Source organism: Nipponia nippon, unplaced genomic scaffold, assembly GCF_047370975.1.
Source record: "Nipponia nippon isolate SJK-2023a ecotype South Korea unplaced genomic scaffold, ASM4737097v1 scaffold_3, whole genome shotgun sequence".
NCBI lineage: Eukaryota > Metazoa > Chordata > Aves > Pelecaniformes > Threskiornithidae > Nipponia > Nipponia nippon.
This window is the reverse complement of record NW_028262347.1, coordinates 57,384,452-57,408,689: the sequence shown is the minus strand read 5'-3', so window position 1 is coordinate 57,408,689 and position 24,238 is coordinate 57,384,452. Positions and strand designations below refer to the sequence as shown.

General features: G+C 52.2%; 1 protein-coding gene across 1 annotated transcript; it reads left to right on the top strand.

Annotated features, from left to right (window-relative positions):
* Positions 1-389: 389 nt before the first annotated feature.
* MGAT3 (beta-1,4-mannosyl-glycoprotein 4-beta-N-acetylglucosaminyltransferase) lies at positions 390-24,238 on the top strand. Its single transcript, XM_087765172.1, has 2 exons — positions 390-651; positions 17,463-24,238. Exon 2 carries the CDS (start codon positions 17,464-17,466, stop codon positions 18,970-18,972), a length of 1,509 nt encoding a protein of 502 aa, XP_087621298.1. The 5' UTR covers positions 390-651; position 17,463; the 3' UTR covers positions 18,973-24,238.

The window sequence follows — 24,238 nt, the reverse complement described above, 5'->3', positions numbered from 1 at the left end:
CCCTCCCGCCAAACAACGAGCGCTCCTGCCCGCCCTCCCTCCCTCCCTGGCCCGTCCGCCGGGGCGCGGGGAGCGATGCTGCCGCGCCGGCGGAGGGGGCCCGGCTCTGCCGTAGGGCTGCGAGGCGCCGCCGCGGCTCTGCCTCGACCCCGCGGCATCCTTGGGGGGCACCGCCTGGCCCGGCACTCGCTACCGCAGCCCGCTCGATAAAGCACCCTCGGCCTGGCCGGGGACCGCCGGGCTCCCCCCTGCAAGGCGCTGCTTTGTGCGGGGAGCGGCCGGGCCGTGCCCCGGGGGGCCGGGCGGCGGCGGCGGCGGCCCGGGGGGCGGGCGGGCGCGCCGGGGGAGGAGACAGGCGGGGAGGAGGGCGGCACAAAAGGGGCTGCTGCAGCCCTGCCCGCCGCTGCCGGCGGGGCTCCGCTCGCCTCGGCGTCGCATCGCATCCTTTCCCGCGGCCGGGAGGAGGTGGTGCCGGGCCGCTCCGTTCCGCGGCGGAGAAGGAGGAAGGCGGCGGGGGGCTGCGGGCTCGCCTCGCCTCGCCTCGCCGCGGCCGGCGCCGAGCCATGCCGGGGGCCGGCGGGCGGGCCGGGGGCGAGCGGCAGCCTCGCCCCGGCGGGGGCCCGGCGGGCACCGACGCTGCGCCGGCCGGGGGTGAGTGCATGAGCGGGCGGGCGGCGGGGCTGGGGGCGGCGGCGGGCAGCGCACACCCGCTCTCCCTGCTGTCCTCCCCGGTGGAGCCGCCCCGGGGCTGCGGGCGGCGGCGGCGGGACCCCCCTCGGTCCGTCCCCCACCCGCCGCTGCCGCCACCTGCAAGTTGTGCCTCGGCCCGGGGCTGCGGCGTCATCCCCTGCGGGCGCTGCCGGAGAGGCTTCCCCCGCCGAGCCCCCTCCTTCCCGCTCCTTATTTATTTATATTAGTGTCATTTTTTTATTCTCTCCCCTCCCGCCCCCCCCATAATCCCGGCATCCCCTGCTAGGGAGCACCGGCGGTGGGGAGGAGGGAGGCGACGCTGCCAGCCCCCTGCCCGCCGGTGCGGGCTCGCCGAGGATGGAGGCACCCTCCGGCCGGGGCACTGCAGCGAAGGCCCATCTGCTGCCCCTGCTCGGCTTGCGAGGAGGGCACGGGCCGGCGATGCGTGCCAAGCCTGCAGCAAGCGAGAAGGAGTAACAGGAGTGTGTGCGTGGGAGGGAAAACATACATACATTGTATGTGTATGGTCACCATCAAATGGCCCCTCTCCCCCTACTCCGTCTCCATGTCGGATTGCTACAATCCCCGCGTTGGGGGCTGGCTGCAAAGGGACGTGGGCACCTGAGTTCTCCCCGCTCGTGCAGGGCTGTCGGGTTGTTTGTGGGCTGGAAATAGCTGTATGTCCTGCCGGAGCGGCACAGGCTGGCGTAGCTCTGTCCTTGTGAGAGTTTTGCTCCCTGGGTGAGCGTGACAAGGGTGATGGGGAACGCGGCATCTGCTGCAGCTCTAGACTTGCTCAGACAGCTCAGCAAGGGAGGGAGTGTGGAGCAGGATGGAAAGAGGCTCCTCAGTGCCTCTGCCCGTGGTTTTCCTCCGGGGATTTCTGCAGGCTGTGTTTCTGTGAGCCGCACCTGGGTCGCTCAGGAGCCCTGCCTATTTTATAGAGCTGAAGCTGGGGTCTCGCACCTCTCCCTTCCACCCTAGGGCCCAGCTTGCATCAGGAGAGAGCCTCCCCGGTTTCTAGCACGCAGTGTTGGTGCTCAGCACCTCCCCTCCCAGTGAACGGCCCTCCAGTTAACTCCAAATCCCTCCCCTTGAGTGGGAAGTTCAAGCCTGTAAAAACACTCGGTGGCACCACTGCTAACAAGTATGACTTGAGTCACCAGGAACCCACAGCGTTGTGCAAACTGAATTTCAAATTCCCACCCACTCCTGCCCCTGTCTCCCCCACCCTAGCAGGGTGTGAGTCAGCAGGAACTCCTCAGGCCCCCTACCCAAAAGGTGGCTCTCATGCTCTCTAATCCCACCTGCAGAAGTGGTATTCGAGTCCAGCTGGAGCCTGTGACTTAGGAATCACTTGCAAGTCCCCGTTGCTGGAGCCTGGTTGCTGCCAGCTCCTCTGGTAAGAGCTGAAATCAAGCAGGACCTGGCATTGCTTGACCCTCAGACAGCAGAGAGCCATCTCAGAGGGGAGGGAAAACCAGTAGGGCCCCCGCCCCAAGCACACCTCCAGTTTCCAAAGCCCCCCTAAACACAGCCATAGTAACTGTGCTGTTTTCTTTCAGCCTCAGTAGTAGTGCCAGGAACGCATCCTCCAAGCTGGGGTGGGAGAAGAGCAGTCCTGTGAGCCATTCCCGGGGAGCCCGCAGCCTCCCTGTAACAATATAAAGCAGACTTTGAATGAAAGCAATTGCAAACTGCAGAACAAGAGTGAAGCTGTGACTCTGCCACTGCATGTCATAAAGTCCCTGGAAGATTCATAGCCCCTTTACAACCTCAGGTGATTTTGCAGTAGTGGTAAGAAATCACTGCAAGGTATAACATTCCCTCCCTGTGAGGACTCTCGGTTATACCTGCATAGCTTGTTTATTAATGCCCTGGATATGGCAATTATATCCTTAGGAGAGGGGAGGGATTCTGGCTAGCTGCAGGTGAGTTTTCTTGCCGCGTTCCTAATGCAGTGGCCCAGCTGCTGCCTTTTGTGCTGGCATACCTTTGGTCTGAGGTGCCCAGAGTGTGGGAGACCATTATGCTGGTAAGGTTGGAAATAGAAAGAGTTGCCTGTGTGGCACACAGGCGTTGCCTTAGTAGGGAGGTCAAGAAGAGGAGGTGGCAAATAGTGCATGTATTTGCACAGATGTTAGCTTCAGGGGATGCTCACAACTGTAAGCATTTATCTAGAGTACTTGTCCCCAACATGAGACAGGGATGGCTGGTCTGGAGGGTCGCTGGGGCAGCTCTGTGGTCGCAGAGCCTGCTTAACCTAGGCCAAGCGCGCAGCAGCGCGCACAGATGCACTCGGTGTGTTTGCCTGGGGAGCGTACCTATGAAGTTCGTGTGCTCATGCATTTCCCATACGCCTTGTGTTTACCTTTCTCGTCCTCCTCCCACGTGCAACAAGTACGGTGTGACTTTGTGGCCTGCCAGATTGGTGTGATGTGCTTATTGCATGTTTTTAAGGGATGCTTGTGTGACAAACATGGGTGGGTGTTTGCTGGGTGCATGTAGCAATGCACACAGGTCCTGCTGGGTGCACTTCCCATGGAATGCGTGGACTTTATTGTAGAATTTATGCCTGCAATAAATTTGGCATTCATAAACAGTCATGGGTACAGGAGTTGTTCAGGACAGTGCGTGTAGATGTTGTTGTGCATGTTCAGTGCGTGAAGGGCACCTTAGAGCAGACAAGTTTCTCTGTCCCTCCCTTGCTTTGACCTGCCAGCAAGCAGAGATAAACTCTTATCTCATGGCAGGGTTTGTAGCTGAGTTTTCAGTTTGCTGTGTCTGAGCCTCCTCCTATCTTGCGAATAGCCTTTTTAAGGTGCACCTGCTATCACAAATTGACATCTTTCCCCCCCACCCCTGCACTGGATCATAACGGCAGAGGAAGGAAGTGGGGCAAATTTGGTGATGGATAGATGGGGCAAGCTGGGCCAGCATTCATTCCTAAAGGCTGATTAGGTTTTAGGTGGGGTTAGTTGCTCTAAAATGAGCCCTTTGTACATTGTTGGAATCTGTGACCCAATCAGTGGGATGTAGCTGGAGGAGGTGGTGCTAACAAAGGCTGGTACAGCTGACAATAACTCGAGCAGCGAGGATGGCGGAGGGGGCACTGGCTGGCACGAGAGGCATCTTCACGTCTTTAGGTCAGTGTAAGGTGTCTCAAAGGGCTGGCTCACGTTATCAGCCCTGACTGTAGAAGTAGAAGAGTGTGGCTAGTTGTCCCCACCTGCTTTTCCTTACTGTCACCCGTCAGTTCTGCAACAAAAGATCAGGCTGCATTGCATTTGTCCTGATGATAGGATGGCATCTTGTGGTACTACAACGAAGCATTACAGTGGGATCTGAAATCTGGGGAAGGTAGGCACATGGGTCGGTGCAATGCAAGGGGACATGGGGGTACGTCTGAGGAATGCCTGCTGTTCCCCATCCTGGATGTTCGTGGAAAGGTGGTGACACATCTGCAGTGCACGCGTGGATTGTGCTGTTGGGTCAGTGCTGCAGGCTGGCCTTGAGAAGCCTTGGCAGAGCTGCGTGGAGCGGACAGGCCTGGGATTGTGCGCAGCTCCGGGTCATGTTTGGGGTGCTTTGATAGAGTTAGGCAAGTGTGTTGCTAGGGCTGGGCGGTGCGGGTCAGGGTTGTGCTGCAGTAGCAATGCTGTGTGGGGTGCCAGGACCAGTTGCTTGTCTCGGGGGCTAGGGCAGAGTTGCAGTCACAGAGCTGCGGAGTTCCACCCTCTCCTGGAGGAGGTGGGAAGAGATGCCGTGTGCTGGAGCAGCAGGGTAGGGTGCACAAGAGCACTCCATGCCTCTGTCCTTGTGAAATGGACTCCGGTTGCAGCTCTTGGGAAGGCAGAAACATGATTTCTTTGCCTTCCCTTTCTGACTTCTTTGTGCTCCCTGCAGTGCAAACCCTTTACTTCCCTTGAGCTTCTCCTGAAGCACAAAAGGTACCTCCTGCTCTTGAAACCTCTGAACACCTGGAACAGGGAGGGTGTATTTTTGTGCTCAGAAACTTGCCTGGTAGAGCTGATCAGTGAAAGGGAGCATAGCCCTGTGCTCCAAGCTCTCATCAGGTAGGCTGAGGGAAGAAGCAGCATGAAGGGAACTGGCTGCCTTACAAAAAGCGAGGGCTTGTTCTTGAGCCGTGATTTAGGAAGTGATTATTCCCTGCTTCAGGATAGCAAAAGTTACCTGAGCTGCTCACTGTGGGGGCCTTGGCCTTTCATACTGAGATACCCCCCCTCCGGTTGAATAGGCAGCTTGATGAACTCTGTTAACATTCCCTGTTTCCCCAGATAGGCCAGTGTCTAAATAGGCTTTCTGTGCCGCCCCCCCCCCCCAAAAATCAGTTGTGGCTGTGGTGTATGAGCAAACTGAGCCCTGCCAGTGGTCTTTTTTCAGCCTGTAATGCACAAGCTGCAAGCATCAAGAGAGGCCGATGTGGCTGTCCAGAGGGAGAGAGGCAGTGGGGGCAACTCCTCTGTCTGAGGATTGTCTCCATGTGTTGCACTTTATGGCAAAGATTCTCTCCAAGGGCCTCAAACCAACCCATTAAGCTTCTTTTAATTAGGCAAGCCCCTTACCTGGAGGTAGAGAAGTGTCTCTTCCCTTTCCCACCCAGGGAAAGCGAGGCGTTGAGCGAGGCTGCGGCGTGCCCAGTGGCACAGGCAGGGGCTCTGCAGGAGAGCGACGGCTGAAGCGTGACACTTCCCGTACTGGCTTCGCCGCTGTCCATCTCGGACATCCTGGAGAACGGCTGGGTGCAGGTGCCAAGCCAGAGGTTATTGATAACTTTCTAGTCACTGCTTGGATCCTGCTGCCCTTTGCAGATAGCACCTGCTTCTTGATCTGCTGCCTAATCTATAATCCCAGCTCCCTGCCGCCTTTCCCTAGGAGTGCCGTTTTCCCCTCGGTGTGTAAATCTTACAGGTTGGGCCAGGGTTAGCGAGCAGAATCAGACTCTGTCATCTCTTTAAGGCTTTGGGGTAATTTTTGTCTTGGGATATTGCTGCATGTGCCTTGCATGATACCAAAGCTGCAGCAAGCAGATTTGAAGCATACCGAAAGACTAATGCAAATTAGACCCGCTGCATAACGGCTTCAAGCAACTGTGAAACCTGTGATCTAAACGCAGGTATCTGCTACGCTGACTTTATCTGCGTTAGGATCCCCTGTTTTGGCATGCAAATACTGGAACTGAACAGAAAGCAAGAGAGACAGCGTGGCAAAGAGACATGAAAGGGAGTCTCTCTGCTAGATGCGGAGCCCTTTAAGAAAGAAGGGGAAGGTAAGCTAGAGCCCTGAGATTTTAAGCGGGTTGTGCTGAGGCTGAAGAGAGGGCTACGGTAGCGCTTTGGATTCCTCCTTCCCCTGGCACGAATGCGTCTAGCTGGGCAGCAAGGAAAAGGAGGAGGACGGAGGCCTGTGCAGACTGACCATGCTGGGCATGACAGATCTCGGAGGCTGCGGGAGCTGGGAAAGGTAGGCCTTTGGAAGAGGGGTTTGCCCGCGCAGGGGCTGGGAGCGGATGGTGCTCACTGTGTATGAGGAAGTCCTGTTTTTGTGGAGCTCGTAGTGCGAGGTCTGGCTCTGAGGCAGAGCAAAGGGTAGGGTGAATCAGGAGAACAGTGCCCTGGAGTGATCAGCGTGAGTTGCACGCTGTTATTTAATGACCCCATTGCCAAGGGAAACCTCAGTGGCCCTGATATTCAGGGAGGCAATATCTTCTGAGGGCAAAGGAGTGGGGCAGAAAAGCAGACAGAGATTCTGTCTGCTTTCAGCTCAGTCTTCTCTGTGCATTATTTGTGCTAGCAAAACTGTTCCTTTTTTACTGCCTCCAGAGCGTTTTCAGTTCCCTTTTCGCCTTCCCACCTGCCCCAGCAGTCCTCTCCTCCCTGCCTTGCTGTGCCAGTGCTGTCCAGCTGCAGCTCTCACTGGCTAACCACGATCGATGGAGGCAAGGTGTACCAAGCAGTCTTGCTTGAAGGGGATGTGATTTGCTGCTTTTCTTCTGGGGCTGTGGGAGGTCTCTGGAGAAGAGATGGATTAAAGGAATTGCTGTTTCCCCATCAGCCCTGTGTCCCCAAATACATCTTGTCGTGCTGTTGTTTGGTGCAGGCCTGACTATTAGCAAGTGGCTGTTGTGCTCTCAGATATGTGCTGTTGGCAGAGAGCCTCTGTGGCCTTGAAATCCCTGTCTAGCAGCAACTTTTGGAAGAAGGGTTGACCACACCTGCATTCAGCTTGGCCAAGGTGACGATGGGATTGCTTTTGCATAATTTAGCAGTCTCTTGAATTATTTATAGTGCAGTTGTGCTCTGGAACAGAGTCTTCTCGCTTCCCGTGAGCGCGGGGAGGGAGGGAAGTTTGTCAGGCATCCAGAGTCTATCACTTAGCGATGAGGAAGTGCTGTGGGTTTCCTTTCTGCCCATGTTTGTTTGCATATCCCTCTGTGCAGTTGAACTGCCCTGAAAATCCAGTTCTGGTTTCCACATCACTCAGGTGTGTGGTACTGTGGAGCATCTCGTGGCTTGGGACTGTGTGAGAGGTTCCTGAGTTGGGAGCCTCATCTTTGAGGTGTCAAGAGGGTGTCAAGCTGGAGACGGTGAATCTGGTGCTTGGATTTGGTCCCTGACTCAATTATAGTGCTGTGCTGTGGAGCTGGGGCAGGGATCAGCGGAACTGCTCTCTAAAATATGCAGGTGCTTGAGAGCATTTTTTTCTTTCAAAGGCCCATCTTGTCCTGCCAAAGTGTTTTTTAGCTTTGGCATGACACGGTCCATTGGGTTTTACAAGACATCATCAGGACCTGAAGACTTGAAAGATCAGGTGGTTGAGCAGCAAACTGTGCAGCTGAAATTCCCATCATTTCGCAGTGATTAAACCCTGGAGAGCACCCAGTTGAGGGCAGAGGGAGACTAGGGCAGTTTTTTTTACAGGCTCTTGCAGCAGAGGAGCATCGTGAAGATGAGCTGGGTGGGCTGAGCACGCACACACACACACACACACACACACACACCCCCTAGCCACACATGAGCTTAATGCACTTTGGCCCTCTGCCTCTCTGTGGCAGGTTGCTCGACCATGCAGGCGGGCTGTCCTGCCCCACTTGTCCTGGCAACTTCAACATGACTGTGGCTCCTTCCCTGCATTGCACATCCTTCTCATTCACTGCCAATTTTCATGATGTGCTTATGCATTAGGTTTGTCTTCCTCTTCTCCTTCCTCTCTGACCTGGCTGTGGCAGCTGACTTCTCAGAAACAGAGTTGAATATAAATGTTTGTGTTACTGAAGACCTGAAAGGGGAGGGAAAGGGCTGAGGGTGGAGAGGGGAAGGAACTTGGCCTGTAATCAAGTGATTGTGGCAGTAAACTGCTCTGTCTACTGTACTGTTGAGCAGAAATGCTGTTTCCCTGCTTTTATCTGCACCGTGTCAGTGTGTGGCTTTTGCATTTGGGGAAGAGTTGGCCAGGCTGTCAGCAGATGTCCCTTGGACAAGCTGTGCTGTCCCACCTGGCCCTGGCCTGATTCTTGGGTTCTTCAGCCTGAAACAAAACCCATTCTTTCATTGAACAGTTTTACCTCATGTCAGGGATGTCAGCAACTGGCTAAATGCAAAATTCTTCCTCCTCTTTCTCAAGAAATAAGGCAATCTAAGGGGAGAATGTGAAGACAAATGGTCCCAAAACCTGTGTGATGTCCAGGATGGCATTTGATTTCACTGATGAAGACTTACTCTCTCCCTCCTTCCCCATAGACCTGTTCCCAGTCCTTTCCACTTGGTTTAATCTGGAGATCAGGGTACTGCTTTGCTTAGTGAAAGGGAATGTTTGTAGAGAAGAAGTAAACATATTGTTGAGACCCAGGCCTGCTGCAATGCCTGTAAACAAGATCCAGCCATCTGTGGGAGGCAGAAGAGAGATTTATGTGACCCTGAGTTAAGTGCATTAGGAGGCTTTTGATTTCATTCTGGGAAACTGCCCCTTTTCGTGGTACCATATGCCTATTACCGGCATAGAGCCGTTACTGAAGATTTGATTTGTGTGGATTTAATCCGAGGGGCTGTGATGCTGCAATCAGAAGGATTACATAAGCAGGGGGCTGACTCTGCAAGCCGGAGCCTGAGGTACTCTGCAGAGCCCCTGAGTCTGTGCCCTTTGTCCACCCCAGAGGTGGGAGTCCGGGCTGATTCACTTCTGCCTTGGGGCAAGGCATTGAAGAGCTCTCTGCCTATCAGTGCTTTCTTTCTGAAAATAATAACAAAGTGAAGTGGCAGCGGGGGATCCAGGCGGCACTGTGTCGAGGTCTTGCCTAAGTCTTGAAAGAGGAAATGAAGAACAAAGGCAGAAGAGACAAATAAGGGTCTGTTCTTGGTCCAAGAAAAATTCCCATGGGTTCGTGTAACATTCTCGGGAAGATGTGACACTCCCAGGGCTGGAGTTAGTTTTTGAGAAATAAAAGGAAAGGGGAAAGAGGCGAGAGAGTGCGGAGGCGGGGGTCGGGGATGGGGAGGAGAGAAGGAGGGAGAGACACCCTAGAGAAACCTCTCAGCATGGAGTCAGGTTTCTCCGGCTGTTCCTGGTGAAGAGGGGTTAATGCTCTTTGCATGGGATTGGCTGGTCACCAGACATTCAGAGAAGAGGGGGATCTGGGGGCTGCCAAGCAGGACCCCTGTGGCCTGAAAGGAGGGGGAGGAGGGGAAGGAAGAGTCTGGGAAGGCTCTTCCAAACAGTAATAGATCGGCTACTGTGGGAAAGTGAGTGCACTGCCAAACCCCAAGTGGTTGGTGATGGATGGGGGAGGAAGGAGGGTGGGGATGGAGGACTAGCTCTTCTCTGTGGCCGCTAGGATCTTGCTGCTGTTCCATGGCCTCTCTTTATTTATTGTCTTCCTGGGGTTTAACTACTCCCCTCCTCGATCTGTCTTGGAGAGCTTTTATCCCAGGGATGCACAAACAACTGCCACCCGCTTCAAAAATAGCTGGAGGCAACGTGGTTTCTGCCTGCCTGCGTGGGTCTGTGCACTCTACCCATCACCATGGCATCAAGCGCTTCTTGCCTTTTTCCCTTCTTTAACCACCTCACTCTGGGCCCATGGGGCCCCCACTTCACCTTCTTATGGGCTGTTCAACCTGCATCTCCCTATTGCTTGGGCCGTCACCTGGTCCCCAGGAACTCTCCTGCTTTCCTTTGCACAGGGTTTATGTGCATGGCATGACATGTCTGCAATGTGCTCTTCATCTACGGGCCCTCAGTTCCGAGGGTAATCTTGATGGCCCATTTTGGTGCTCTTCTCAGGGTTTGTGACTTCTACTCCGCTTGCTTGGCGTGCATGGACTGCCTGCCAGGGTCTGCTTTGAAAGCAGTTACCTGCTGCTGCTTCTTCCAGATCCCTCCTTGAGATGTGCTCCTTCCCTGATGCTGCAGGGAGGAGCTAGCAAGCTCATGGTAGTCGAACAGTGCTTAAAAAAACCTCCTGTAATTTTGAGTGTCTGAGGACATATCTATATGATACCACAGTTTTGGTGAGAAGCGAACTGGTGAAATAATTTAGAAAGTTTCTGCTGGTCAGCTGTCTGTTCCCATGCCTAGGCACTTTTCTTGAAGTTTATTTTTAACCCAGTGAGATCTGCTGCTGATTTGGCTTACAAAGCAGACTTTCATACGATTGACAACTTGAATTCATACAACTGACAACTGAGGGGTGGTGAGCTGTGAAGGTGGTGAGTGAGAGGAGAGAGCCTATGAAACAACAGCGTGTGTTACTACGTGCCTCACTTGAGGTCTCTGAAAGCGTCATTTTCTTTTATCCTCAGACAAAATGGTTTTGTCCTGTGCCTGTCTGCAAGACGCCAAGACTAGCTGGGAGTTCTCGCATACTTCTTTGATTACCCCATGGCCTGTCTGAGGACATGAGTTGGTTTTTTTGTGTAGTTTTGTCCCTTTTTCCTTTCCTATTCCTTGTCTCATGATGGAGCGTTCCTTCCCTGTAAGACACCAAAGTCAAGAAGCAAAGGAACTGGCCAACTCCATTTTGCACTGCTGTAACTGCTGCACACTTGAAGCAGTGAGCAGCAGCATACTGTATTTGGCTGAGAGAAAGGCCTTACATCCTTGGAGGGTGTGTGTGTGTGTACTGCAGAGTGCAATGAGCAATGCCTCATCTCACCCTCTGATGTCCTGAGAGACCTGATCTTGGAGCCAAGTGGTGACACAGTCTTCAGGGCCATCACAGCAGTCTTCGTGGAACCAGATGTTTTGAGGAGACAGTAAGGAGGGTTGAGGAGAAGTCCTTCCAGGATATCAGGCATAACTGAAGGAGAGAAGAGGATAGGAGAAGTGCCGCTTCTCCTTTAGCAGAAAGAGTGCCTAGACTAGTGGTGCTGAGAAATTAAAACTGTGGCTTCCAAGAGTGTCTGAAGGATCAGAGTGGGCTGAGGCATCTCTGGAACCATGGAAATTCCTATGGTGAGACTGGCTTTAGCTGGAGAGAGATTAGTTACAAGGGAGCCCAGTACAGCTGAAGGATACAGAGAAGAGCATTTGATAGATTCCAGTGGAGCTGGAAATCCAGCTTGAAGTTTTCTTTAGTATGCAGTACTGTACCCTTGTGATGTCCAAGTACTTCTTGGATAAAATTAAATTGGTGTCTCATAGGCCGTTACTGGATTTCAGTAGTTTTCTAGTCTTCTCTAAGCAGATCTTCTTTTAAACCGGGGGCTGGAGAATTATATAATTATGCTGCTATTAGTATTATGGTAGTTACAGTAAGAACAATCTGTTCGAGTGGAGGGTTTTATAATGGACTCTGAAGGTGTTCAGATGCTGGTCTGTTCTGCTGACTTCTGGAAGATCAGTCTTGAGCCAAAATCCTGTCAACAAAGACCACTTTATGCCCAGGTCCCGTGTGCTCTGTATGGAGGGTTAAGAGCTGCTTTGTCCCAGAGCATACAGCTATCTTGTTGTGGCTGGAGACATGGTATCTAAAATAACCAAGGCTTAGTCCACCAAAGAGCAGGACAAGACACTTGAGAGAAGAGTTGAAACAATGAAAGCCCATGGAAAGTGTGGAGTGCAAAGGTACTGTGGTTCCAGGAGTTGAAGAGGTGAGCAGCCACCGCACTTAAAAAGCTGGAGGCTTTGTATTGCATCCATCTTGGTTTCTGTATGCAGCAGATAGTAGCTACTGGCATGGAGCACTTTGGTTTCCTGCAAGAATGTGTAGGAGAAGACACATGTTTTCTTTTTGACCACAGGTGCTTCTGGTCAGTTGAGGCCCAGCAAGGCCTTGCATGCAATCCTGAGGCTTGTGGTTGACATGATGTACATCACGTGTCTGACTTCAGTGGGAAGGGGAAGGTAATGCCTTGGTTTCTCAGCTGTGCTCTCACTCTTCCCTGGCCAACCTCACCTTAGCCTTGTGTAGATTCCCTCTTTAGCTGTCTTTTTTTTTTTTTTTGTTCTTGATCCAGTTTTCTTCCTGGCTTGATGACAACCATTAATGGTGTGTAGATGGCAACTCTGGAAGTCAAATGGATGCTATGGTGGCACCCTGTTGAGAGTGGTCACATTATATCTCTGCTCACCTACCTGTTGAAAGGGAGGGAGGATGCTTAGGACAAAGCCTGGTTCTCCCTTAGCCTGGCCTTACTTGGAGAGTAGCTGTGCTGGATGGCTTGCTTCAGCTGGTTGTGCTGGCAGCAAGTCAGTGGCACCTTGTGGTTAGTTGCCTCGAAGCTGCAAAGGAAACGCATAGCATGAGGTATTACTGTTCTGCATTAGCGCTGTGGGCAGCAGCTCTTGAAGGTCGTGGAAGAATGTTGTATTCCGTCCTTGAAACTTGAACGGAAGCCGATATGGACCTGCCTGCATTCAAACCACCTTGTACTGTGACGCCGCCAGAACTTCCTGCTGATATCCTCCTAGCTCACAGTCCCTAAAAACACCATGGCGTCCTTCACGGGAGAGAAATGCTGAGCCCTAGCTACCTTCTGGTACATCCCGCTTCTCTCCACTTTCCCTGCTGTCCAGCTTTGTAGGATAATCTTCTCTTCCTATCCTTAAGCAAAGCACAGTCCTGCTATCCCTGAGCTAGTCACATTTCAGTTGCAGACAAATAGTAGGTTTTATAGTTTCCCCTTACTTTTGTGGGTGTTTGCAGGACAAAAGTAACTTAAGATTTTTAGAGTGTTTTGAGGTACTGTGATCCCGATACGTGTTGTGATTCCTGTGCCTTGTGGATGGCAGGTAGACCTAGTACTTCAGAAGTGTGGAGCCTGTTCATATGTCTCTAGCTGGAGCAGAGAGAGAGAGAGTTTGGCCCTCAGTGTGGAGTGGGGGCTGGAAGTCATGCTGGACTTTAATCTGCTGTGTGAAAGCGATGCTAATTCGAATTGTTGCTTTGTGTTGAAGTGTCTGAGTGATGGGCAAATATGTTACTGCATGGGTGTTATGGGGTAACTTTAGGCAGAGCAGATGAGCATCTCTGTATCAGGGGAAAAACAGAAGCTTCTACTCTGAGTTGTCCTCCACAGCAGCTTTTGTCCTGTAACCACAGGAGAGGTCTAGGGTGTCTTGAGTCCCATGCCCTAATGAGATGGAGTGTGGGGTATTGTGCATCCAGCGGCCTGTTGCTTGGCCTCTTGCCAGTGTCCTCCAGAAGAGAACATTAGGACTGGTGAACTGCCAGCTCTTAGCAGTGCATATATTTCTCTCTGGCTCCTTGAAAAATCAGGATATGATTTCAGGATGGTATAAATCAACTGGTCACTTGATATAATGGCAAAGTAAAATGGTAACAGGTGCCTGGGGATAACTCATATGCATACCACTTCTAGCTTTCTTCCTTCTCTGAAAGCCCTTCCCCTGCATGGTAGAGACATAACTTCAAGCAAGGAAATATCAAAGGGATCCCTGACAAAAAGAAGCTTTCAGTTTGTGTTGCTGAGACTGAATGTTGCTGAAGCAGTTTATAACTGTGTGTTGCCTAAAGAGCTTTGTCTTAATGGAGCTGACTGTCCATACCCCTTCTGTTTTTTTTCTTCTACTTGAACATTAAAGCTTTTCTTGCTGTTGTTTTTAACCTGGCAGCAACTTGATCACTCTTCCTGAGATCAAGTTGACTTTTTTTTTCCCCCTCCTCACTCAAAATTGTCAGAAGGGAAATATCTTTTCTTGCTGTTTTATATGTTCCTGGTAACTGATGGCTGCTTTGTAACAGAGCAGCTGGGCTCTTTTATGACAAGCTGAGATGTCTCCCTGACTGGTAGCTCCTTTCTCATTTCTACCCTACGTAAATGTTCTGGATGGGGAAGGTGGGTAATAACATCTTCCTCCCCTGCTGGCCTTTGTCTCCAATTAGCTACCACTCAAAGGCACATCTTTCACTGCAGTGCTGATCAGAGGATAAGGGAAGGGATACGTGATCGATGGTTTTTAGCATCTCAGCCCACCCAAGGGTGCATGAGTGCTCTCCACTCTCTGGCAGAGGAGTCCCTGGCATGTGAGAATGGAGGTGGTTCCCAGGGAAGAGGTTTTTGAAGAGGGCACAGCTTGCTTCTTTGCATCCCTCCTTTTAGGAGGGGATAGGAAATGTGTTCATGTTCCCACTCCCTAACAAAGGCAACTGAGCAGTGAAAATTGCCTCCTGGGACATGTCAGCAGCGAAACAGCAGAGGGTACTGCAGGGCCAGCTTGCTTTGGCAGAGCTGCAGGGGAGGGCTGTGCGCACCAGCCCAGCTCTCCCAGGCACAGACTGCAATAACAGGGAGGCAACGCAGCTGTGCACGGGCTGAGTTTTGCCAGTGGGTGAAGAGCTGCAGAGCTGTGTGCTGAGCCTGACAGATATGGATGTATGCAAATGTCAGGTGAGGAAAATATGCTTTACTTCCTAAAACTGTGTCCTGCTATGTTGACATGGCACACCACACCCCAGAAGGTGAAGCAGTTCGTTGAATGTCAAGAGTTACGACCTTTTGTCTGGGAATTTACCATGGCATGTGGAGGATCACAGCCATCTGGGAAGAAGATGATGTGCCTTGTGTGACTCCTTCAGCACCTGTCCTCTGTCCTGGACTGGCCCAGAGGAAGCTGGCTGCCCTGCATTTGTGTGTCCTGTAGGAACTGGAGTGAAACCAGCATTACCTGGCAGCCATTGGGATTGCCTTATTGGCGCAGGCCAGCCGATCATCTCGCACGGGTTTTGGTGTCTGAGAGAGTGACCTGATGTCTGGAGGTAATGCCTTGGAGAAAATGCAGGGCACCTGATCAGAGAAAGCTGTACTAATTTACCAGTGAGGGACACTTTCTCCTGACAGCCAGTCACTGCTAATTCAGTGTTTCCAGTTTCCTTGTGCCCTTCTCTTCCCCACACTTCAAGACAGAGCAAAAACTGGTGACATGCAAGGAAAAGGCACTGGATACTTCTCTACCTTGCAAGTGATCTCGCTGCTCCAGCAAGACATTAATGGAGCCTCAAAAAAAAAAAAGAAAAATGCTTCTCAGGGGGCCCCTTGTTTTATCCCCATGAAGAAAAGTTGAAAAGTTGACAGCAAGCCTCACGATGGTCCTTCATGGCTTTGAATAGGATAGCATCCAGCTCCTTCATGGCTGGACTACTATGGAGATCGCCTTCCACCAGCCAGGCCATGGCAGGTGGGTGCAGGAGGCAAGGGCCTGCCCCGGTGTGGTCCCCTGAGGAGAGCCGCCATTTCCTCCTTCCCAGGCTGCCTGACAAGATGGCCTCCTGGAGGTGCACAAAGCCGGGACCTTGCCCCTCCGCTGACCTGTGTCATGTCAAAGTATATCAAAACCCATAATAAATATTAACAAATAGGATCATGCTCTCCCTGTTTTTTCCTTTTGATTTTTTTTTTTCTCCCTCCCATGGCAATGCTGTAACTTTTCTGCCAGCTTCAGGACTGCAGCCCCCCTTCAGAGCTTGGCATGGGACTTCTCATGCTGCCCCCTGAGCATGGGAGATGGCATTGGTGGACAGTGGTTCTCACTAAAAGATGACCACAAAGTGTCCAGAAATGTTTGTTGCTGAGCTGTAAGGTATAACTGCAGACAACCCCTCTACTAAAGTCCATACCAGAGGCATCTGTAGAGAGCCAGATATGTTTTCCTTTGGGCAGTTGCCATCTGTCTAAATGCTTTATGGCTTTTTCACTTCAGTATTAAATTGTCTCCAAGTTAATCAGTAAACGCACTTTGCTGTATTTTAGTTAATACCCTCTGAAGCAGTGGGAGTGGGCCAGGTGCTTCTTCCCTCCGCTCCTGCCCCAGGACACGTTGGCTCTGAGGAGCCCCGGGACAGCCCCTGCCTGGGGCTGGTGGCATGGGGCGGCTGCTGGTGCTCCCCAGGATGGGGGACCGCCTCCTGCGAAGGTGTTGCCGCTGGCACCGTTGCACACGGGGTGGGAGGGTTTATAAGTGATGGCATAGGGTGTGTGGTGCCTCTCAGGAACTTTGAACCTGGGAGGGCGATGGTGCTGGAGTGGGGAGCATGTCGTGGAGAGGGCATAGCAGTGCGTGGGGCTCGGAGGGGGTCTCTGCCTCTTAGCCTACTGCTGCATGGAGGGTTTCATGCTCCAGGGAGGAGAGGGTGGCCTCCGCGTTGCAAAGAGCTTTTGGATGACCTTGTTCCCCTGCCTGCCTTCGCCCAAACCTTTCTTTCCCTAAACTGCAGAAGGCAAGTGCCTTTTCTCCTATTCCTTGGCAAAACATTGGGTAAGCTTAATTTTTTTTCTTTCTTCCTTCCCCCCCTCCTTTTTCTGGATTGTAGTCTTCAATCACTTCTCTGCCTGACAGCAGCTCTGTGCTCCCTGCCTGGGCTGGAGGAGGGGAGGTGGTGTAGGGAGAGGACGAAGACAATATTTCGTGGTGTTTGGAGGGAAGGGCTCTGCAGTGCTGGTGTCTTGCTGGCCTGACGTGGATCTGTCATGGTGGCACAGTAGTACCAGTGCAGGCAGCTAGGTGTTTATTTTAGCTGCCTTCATCCAGATGCAAAAAACCCTCAGCATCTGGTCCACAGAAAATGAAAAGCAAAGGGCAATATTTGGAGATACAGTGGACTTGAGAAGGATGGGAGAACAGTAAAAGTGACAGAATCTTGATTTTATTTCTCTTTTCCTGTTCCCCATGTGAACTTGGGTAGCATTGCCTAGGAACAAGGGTGGTTTTTAGGGCGTGTGTTGAGCAAACATCGAAAAGATCTGGGGAGCGTAGGTGTTTTCCTGGCTCTGGCAGCCTGGCTAACGATCTCGGTCCTTTAAAACTGCCTCTCTTACACCGGTCACGTTTCAATCGTGTACCCCCTTCTCCCTCTCATCCCTCCTGCTCTCTGCTCTCTCTTCATCTTCCCCCAATCCTCTGGTGATGCAGGGCATGAGGAGGCCTACATTGATTTTGTTTCTATCCATGCATAGGAACAAATCTGCCAAGTGCAGTGAGTTCATTAAATCATGAATTCCTGTTATTCTGTATTTCCTGTCTTTTTACCCTGTCCCCAGTGCCTTTCTTGTCTTTGTGAGTTTGTAAGGCTGACCGATCTAGCAGAGGTTCAGCTTGGCGTAACCCAGCCCAGGCAAAAGGCCCAGTGAAGATGGCAGAGGGTGGGGGGAGTAGTTCTTGGATTCAAGTCTCAAAAGATGCATGCTGAATTTGGCCCAGCTTTCTGCCATCCCTGACCTGTTTTCCTACCAGTGGTAAACTTTTTGCACCTCAGTAACTATTGAATGTGACTTTCCTTTTTCATGGCTTTTCCACAGGATGAAGATGAGACGCCATAAGCTCTTTCTGACTCTCTGCATGGCTGGTCTCTGCCTCATCTCCTTCTTGCACTTCCTCAAGGCCCTTTCCTATGTCACCTTCCCCCGGGAGCTGGCTTCGCTTAGTCCCAACCTTGTCTCCAGCTTCTTCTGGAACAATGCCCCTGTCACACCTCAGGTCAGCCCTGAGCCAGGGGGTGCAGAGTTCCTCCGCACACCCCTGTACTCCCACTCCCCCTTGCTCCAGCCCCTGCCTCCCAGCAGAGCCAGCGAAGAGCTGCACAAAGTCGAGTTTGTGCTGCCAGAAGACATGACAGAATATTTTGTCCGTACCAAAGCTGGCGGTGTTTGCTTTAAACCAGGCACCAAGGTGTTGGAGAAGCCACCTGTGGGAGGGCGGCCGGAGGAGCGAGCAGATGGCGCAGCCTCGGGGCGGCCGGCCCGCAAGCCACTGAGCGCCAGTGGGACCAAGCGGCGCAAGTGGGTGGAGTGCGTGTGCTTGCCGGGTTGGCACGGCCCCAGCTGCGGGGTCCCCACTGTGGTCCAGTACTCCAACCTGCCCACCAAGGACCGCCTCGTGCCGCGGGAGACCCCCCGACGGGTCATCAACGCTATCAACGTCAACCATGAGTTTGACCTGCTGGATGTCCGCTTCCATGAGCTGGGAGACGTGGTGGACGCCTTTGTGGTGTGTGAGTCGAACTTCACGGCCTACGGAGAGCCGCGGACTCTCAAGTTCCGTGAGATGCTCCTCAACGGCTCCTTCGACTACATCCGCCACAAGGTGCTCTACGTCTTCCTGGACCACTTCCCCCAAGGCGGCCGCCAGGACGGTTGGATTGCTGACGATTACCTGCGCACCTTTCTCACCCGGGACGGCATCTCTCGCCTCCGCAACCTGCGCCCGGACGATGTCTTCATCATCGATGATGCTGATGAGATCCCAGCCCGTGACGGCGTGCTCTTCCTCAAGCTCTATGATGGCTGGACAGAGCCCTTCGCCTTTCACATGCGTAAGTCACTCTACGGCTTCTTCTGGAAGCAGCCAGGCACTTTGGAGGTGGTCTCGGGCTGCACCATGGGGATGCTCCAGGCTGTCTATGCTACCGATGGGATCCGTCTACGGCGCCGCGAATACTACACCATGCCTGGCTTTCGGCAGTATGAGAACAGCACAGGACACATCCTGGTGCAGTGGTCGCTGGGCAGCCCCCTCCACTTTGCTGGCTGGCACTGTTCCTGGTGTTTCACCCCAGAGGGGATCTACTTCAAACTGGTGTCAGCTCAGAATGGGGACTTCCCCCGCTGGGGTGACTACGAGGATAAACGAGACCTCAATTATATCCGGGAGCTGATCCGGACTGGTGGCTGGTTCGATGGTACTACGCAGGAGTATCCCCCTGCCGACCCCAAGGAGCATATGTACGCTCCCAAGTACCTGCTCAAGAACTACCAACGATTCCGCTACTTGTTGGAGAACCCCTACCGAAAAGCGGAGGGCACTGGGTGAGGCCACCAGGGCTCACGTGGGAAATCAGAACTTCATGACAAAGGGAAAGAGTCGGGTGTTTTTGTCTGTTCCTTTCTTTTTTTTTGTCTTATTTGGTTCTGGGTGGGGTCTGCCATTTCTCTAGGGCCTATTCCGTCCCTCCCTTCCTCCTTCCCTTCATCCCAGGGTGATGCCTGGGGACACAGATTCTTCAGTCAGGTGAAGGGAGGCCTGGGCAGGAGGAAGAGAGATGTTGGGGACCTACTCTGGCAGTAGCGTAAAGACTTTCCTGCATCTCCCAGACCTCTCCTGCTCGCTGGAGAGAATCTCTGCAGCCAGCTGGCAGATTTTACTCTGGGGGAGGCTAGGAGGGTCCCATGGGGAGAGAGGGCAGCTGTTCCTGTCCACCCTCGTCCTTTGTGGAATGGAGCAAGCACAGATGCGAGCCTGGGCTATTCAGTGAGCGTGTGAGTCAGCAGGCACAAACCGATGCAAGTGGTCACGTGTGCAGATGTGTGTCACAGGCATTTTTTGGATGACTGAATGTGCAAAAGCATCTCGGTATGCCTTTATTTTTTGTATACCTCTATATTCAGAGTATTTTGGGGAAGGGAAATACTTTGCTTCCAAGGCGTTCTCCCCAAGATGCGGCCTCCTCCCACAGGCTTAATGTATCTGTCCTGGGCTGTATCTTGCCCTGATGCTCTACCAATCCTGGAGCAGGCAGATGGGAAGCAGAGGAGAGAGCTGGGGTTTTTTTGGTGGTTTGTTTTTTGTTTTTTTTTTAAACTCCTTTTTCACCCCTGCCCTCACAACACTGCACTGGCTTGGCCCACAGAAGCTGAAGCATCTTCCCTGCAGTACATGCTTCTGTCGGGGCTGGGATAAGCTGCAGGCGACTTAATCAGATGGTGGGAGTGTATGTTTACAAGTGCATGGTTTCTGATGTGCATGAGTGCTAACATGCATGGTTTTGGTATGCACGTGGGCGTTCGTTACCCGTATTGGGGGGGGAGGGGGACATAGTTGGGCTTGGTTATGCGTGCTTTCAGGAAATGATGGGATCCAGAAGCTATGATCTCTGTCTCGGCATGGATGACTTTTTGGGGAATTCACAGGAGAGGGCCAGGGACAGAATTGGCTCTGCATAGCAGTGCTATACACGTGGGACCATTGCGTGCCTCTCTGGCTGCCTCTGCAACCCTGTGGGCTGTGCCTGTTGCAGGGCTGCTGCTTACATGTGCTGGCTATTCCTTCTTGCTGTGGGGTAAAAGGGAGAGGAGAAGGGCAAAGCTCAGAGTCAGCAATGGGTGTTGTGGGGGAACACAAAACCTGTCAAGGCACAGGATTCATCTCTCTGCTCTTAGGGTATGAGGGAGCTCGTGGAAAAAGGGGCCATGGGCAGACTCCCCCTGGGGCCAAGAGACTGTTTTGGGACCATCGTGCAATCCAGAGAGCATGTGCAGCCCACACGTGCAGCTTAGGCCATGCAGACAAGACCATGCAGAGGAGAGGGGATCTAGGAGGACATTAGTTGCAGCTGGTTGGGCCAGTGTCTGCTCAGAGTTTGCCAGTAATGGGTAGTCAGGATCTGGCCTGTTGCTGTATTGGATTGTTTCAGCTCATTGAGGAGGCAGATCCATGTCACCACCCTTCCTTAGCAGATGGCTTGATGGGGTGCCCAGAGCCTAGGCTGTAGCGGGCAGAGGGTGAAAAACATGATGAACTTGCTCTGTGAGCCTTGCAGTGGAAAGACTGGCTCATGTTCCAAGCAGAAAAGTGAGGATCATATGGAGGAGGAAAACGCTGGCATAAGGAAGAGTGACTCTGACGTTAGGCCAGCTGTGCTGAAGCAGGAGGGTTTCCATTGCCATTAACTCACTCCATCAGGGCTCCATATTCCTGTGTTGTCCAGCCCATTCCCACCCTTGTGCCTCATTCCTATCTCTGTATCTCTCTTTCACCCTCCTATTCCCCTCTCTAAAGAAGTGAAAAACATAAGAAAAACAACTCGATTGCCTAATAAGACTGAGACTGGAACAGAATGAAGATGAACATGTTTTTCTGATCAAACTGAGATGGAGTTTATCTTGGCTTCTTCCACATCTTATGTGCCATAATGCCTGCTTAGAAGAACTGAAGGAACTCTTTTTTTTTGTTGTTGTTGGTTCTTGTTTGTTTGTTTGTTTGTTTTTTTAAATCACTGTTCTCACTTCTGCTGTGTCTTCCCCACAGGTAGAAAAGCTTTTGGGAACTGAACAGAGGGAGAAGCTTTGGTAGGCAGAATGCTCTTTCCCCCCCCCCCAAGGGAAGCCGTGGCTCTTCTAAGTCCAGACTTGTTGATGCAGCAGGAGGGACTCTTGTCACAGTCATGGAGTCCTTGTGCCAAGCGGCTGCATGGAGGTCTTGGGCATAGAGAGACTGTAGAGAAATGGGGACCCAGCTGAGAAAGGAAGAGCATGCGTTGAGCAAGATAAGAGCAGTAGCACTAAGGCTGCAGCACGAGGGGAACGTGCTTTCCCCAGGGGCAGCTGGAGGAGAGCAGGTGTGTTAGCTCATGGGATTCAGTAGCAGAAAATATGGAAGGAAGAAGCTATTTTTCATTTTTACTCTTGGAAGGGAGCCTGAGATCTACTCTCAGACCTTTGGCTTTGCCTTATCTCAGTGACAACAACACAAGCCCAGTGCCAGGCCTTGCTGAAGACAGGAGAGAGAAGTCAGTCTTTGCATGGGTGCTTTGGCAGCACCAGAGCCCTGTGAAGCAGGGGACAAAGTGCATGTGTGCTGAGGCTGAACCTCATTATCTTCTACAGTGGGAGCAGCCTCTCCCCTTATACCAGCCCTTCCTGTGCATGGGCATCCTTGGGGATTTTTAGTGCACTGCAAGTCATGTTTTCATTGCTGAGGTATAGCCCTTGTCTCTTGGGAGTTTCAGTTGAGCCCACAGGTGCAACATCTGGATCTCCTACTCCTGAAGTACAGCCTGTTGCCTTCTCTCCCCTCTCCTCCATTATTTGCTCCATCATTCTCTGCCTTTACCTCCGAATTGCCTCTCCCTTCTGTCCCCTTGGGCAGGAGGAGGAGGTCCTGCTGGAAGAGCAGCACCAGGGCTCTTCTGCAGGACTCTAGCCCTGTCCTCCTCCTGGACTTAGTCACTTCCTTATTCTTAGAAAATTAAATTTAAAACAGACTTCTGTTGTGGTGGGAGGAAGGGACTTTACAGATGAAACACTTTTTTTTTTTTTTTTTTTTTTTTCCCCTCTTAAGAATCGTTTAAACATTTTTTGATTTAAGGCCAAACCAGTCAATGTTTCTGTCTAATTTGTCTGGCTAACCCTGTGTTTATTATCCCTAGGGAGTTAGTGCTTATCAGTAAAAATCTTCCTTCTTGTCCCTGGAGGGGACAGGGACTAGCAAGCTGACTTTTGCACAGTGATTTCTCAAGGTGGTGGCTTGCCCTCTGTCCAGCCTTGCCTGTACTGCTGTGCTGCGACCTGTGGCCAGCGTGCAGGGGGCACAGCCACCCTCCCAGACAACCTCCGCAAGAGGGAACCCAAAAGCATGTGGGCGTGTGGGGTGGTGAGAGAGGCAAAGGAGGAGGCAGGTTTGTATCAGATCCTCATTTCCCAACGCTGAACTCTTTGAGGTGAGCGTTGCAGCTCCTTGATCTTGTCTGAACCAGGTGCTGAAGTTTGAGAAGGGAAGGACTGAAAAAAAACCTTGTCCTGGGCTGGAACTGGGATCAGACCCCCGGAGCTTGGTGTCTGTTGGTTGTTACAGACCTGAGCAGCGAAGCAGCAGGCACGCGGCTTCTCTGGGAGCGAAGCCGTCTGGTGAAGGGCAGGAAAGCATCGCCAGCCTTTCCCTGCAGCCTTCTTCAGCTCTGTGCTTTTTCTTGCTCAAAATGTTTCCACCTTCAAATTAATTGGTGCAAAGGAGGGCCAGGTAGTAGGTGAAGCAGTGTGTGGCATCCCCAAGCCCTGTGCTTCTTTCTCTCTGCCCGTCTTTGTTCTTGCTTTTCACTGTGCTTTCCACCTAGAAAAGGGATTGTGTGCCCATGCATGGCTTTGGGGTGGGAAACTCATCTTCCTCCTTCACCCCAAGTGAAGGGAAGGATGTGGGCTTTGGTGGACCCGCAGCAGGTGAGCTTGCTAAAGCAGAGGGAACAGGGCAGGTCAGCCGTCTTTGCCCCTCAGATGACTGGGGGTAATGCCATACCCAAGTGACGGACAGAAAAGATGGGGTGGTTTTGTGCCTGTGTGTTCGGTATGAAGGATGACGTGCTCAAATCCGCTCTTGCTGTTGCTTTCTCTGATCCTTGTGTCCTGCTGAGGTGTTTGCTGTCGTGCAGCTCAGGCCAGCCTGCTCTTCATGTCTCTGTGGTAGGTAAATGAGGGGACCTTCTGGCCTCCAGGGAATGTATGAGTTGGGGTGGGGGGGAGAGTGTCAGAGCAGAATGGGTATTTGTTCCCCTCTGCCCTCCTTTGGTGTATCCTTGTGGGATGGTAGTGTTTTTTCCCCTCCCGAACATCCCCTGGGCTCTGTCCCTGTCTCCCAGCTCCTGATAGCAATCTCTGTGGCTGCTGTGCCTCTGCACTGTGAAGACACGTGTCCGGGGTCACCCCTGGTCTGGTTAGTGAATGCTGGTGGTGAGGAGGGAAGGGACGGCTTGTCTTGGCTTCACTGACCTAAAACCTTGGTGAGAAAGGAGGGAGGTGAGTGGGAGAATGGATCCCGAATCCCTCCATCGTTGTGTTCTCCCCATGCCCCCCCAAAAAAACTTCCTTCTGATTTCTCAGATATTGGACAAACTTGCTCTTATTATGGAAACAGAGGGGGAGCTGGGGGTAAGGGGGTGGCAGGAGGGGCTCAGATCTGGCACCAAGAAAGGAGAGCCGTTTCTAACGCAATACGCTGACATTTAAAGCTTTGGGGACTATAGATAATGGCTTAAGAAGGGATCTGAAATACTCTGAGGCTAAGAATTCAAACCACTGTTTTTTCCTTCCTGTGCTGATGATGATGCAGTATCATCCTGGAGGTGGTCCAGCAGCACTTCTCAGCCTGGGGTCCACCTGGACCTGCTGGTGGTGTTGCCCCTGAGGTGGCCCCAGAACACCCTGCTTTGGCAAAAGAATGCGTGGGCTTGCCAAAAATAAAATAAAATAATAAAAAAAAAAGACAAAATAAGAGTGTCTGCAAAGTTCCTTTCCACTCTGTAATTTATAAACAGCAAGTAATAATGAACTTTTTGTAAGAATAAATCAAATGTACATTCTGAAATCAT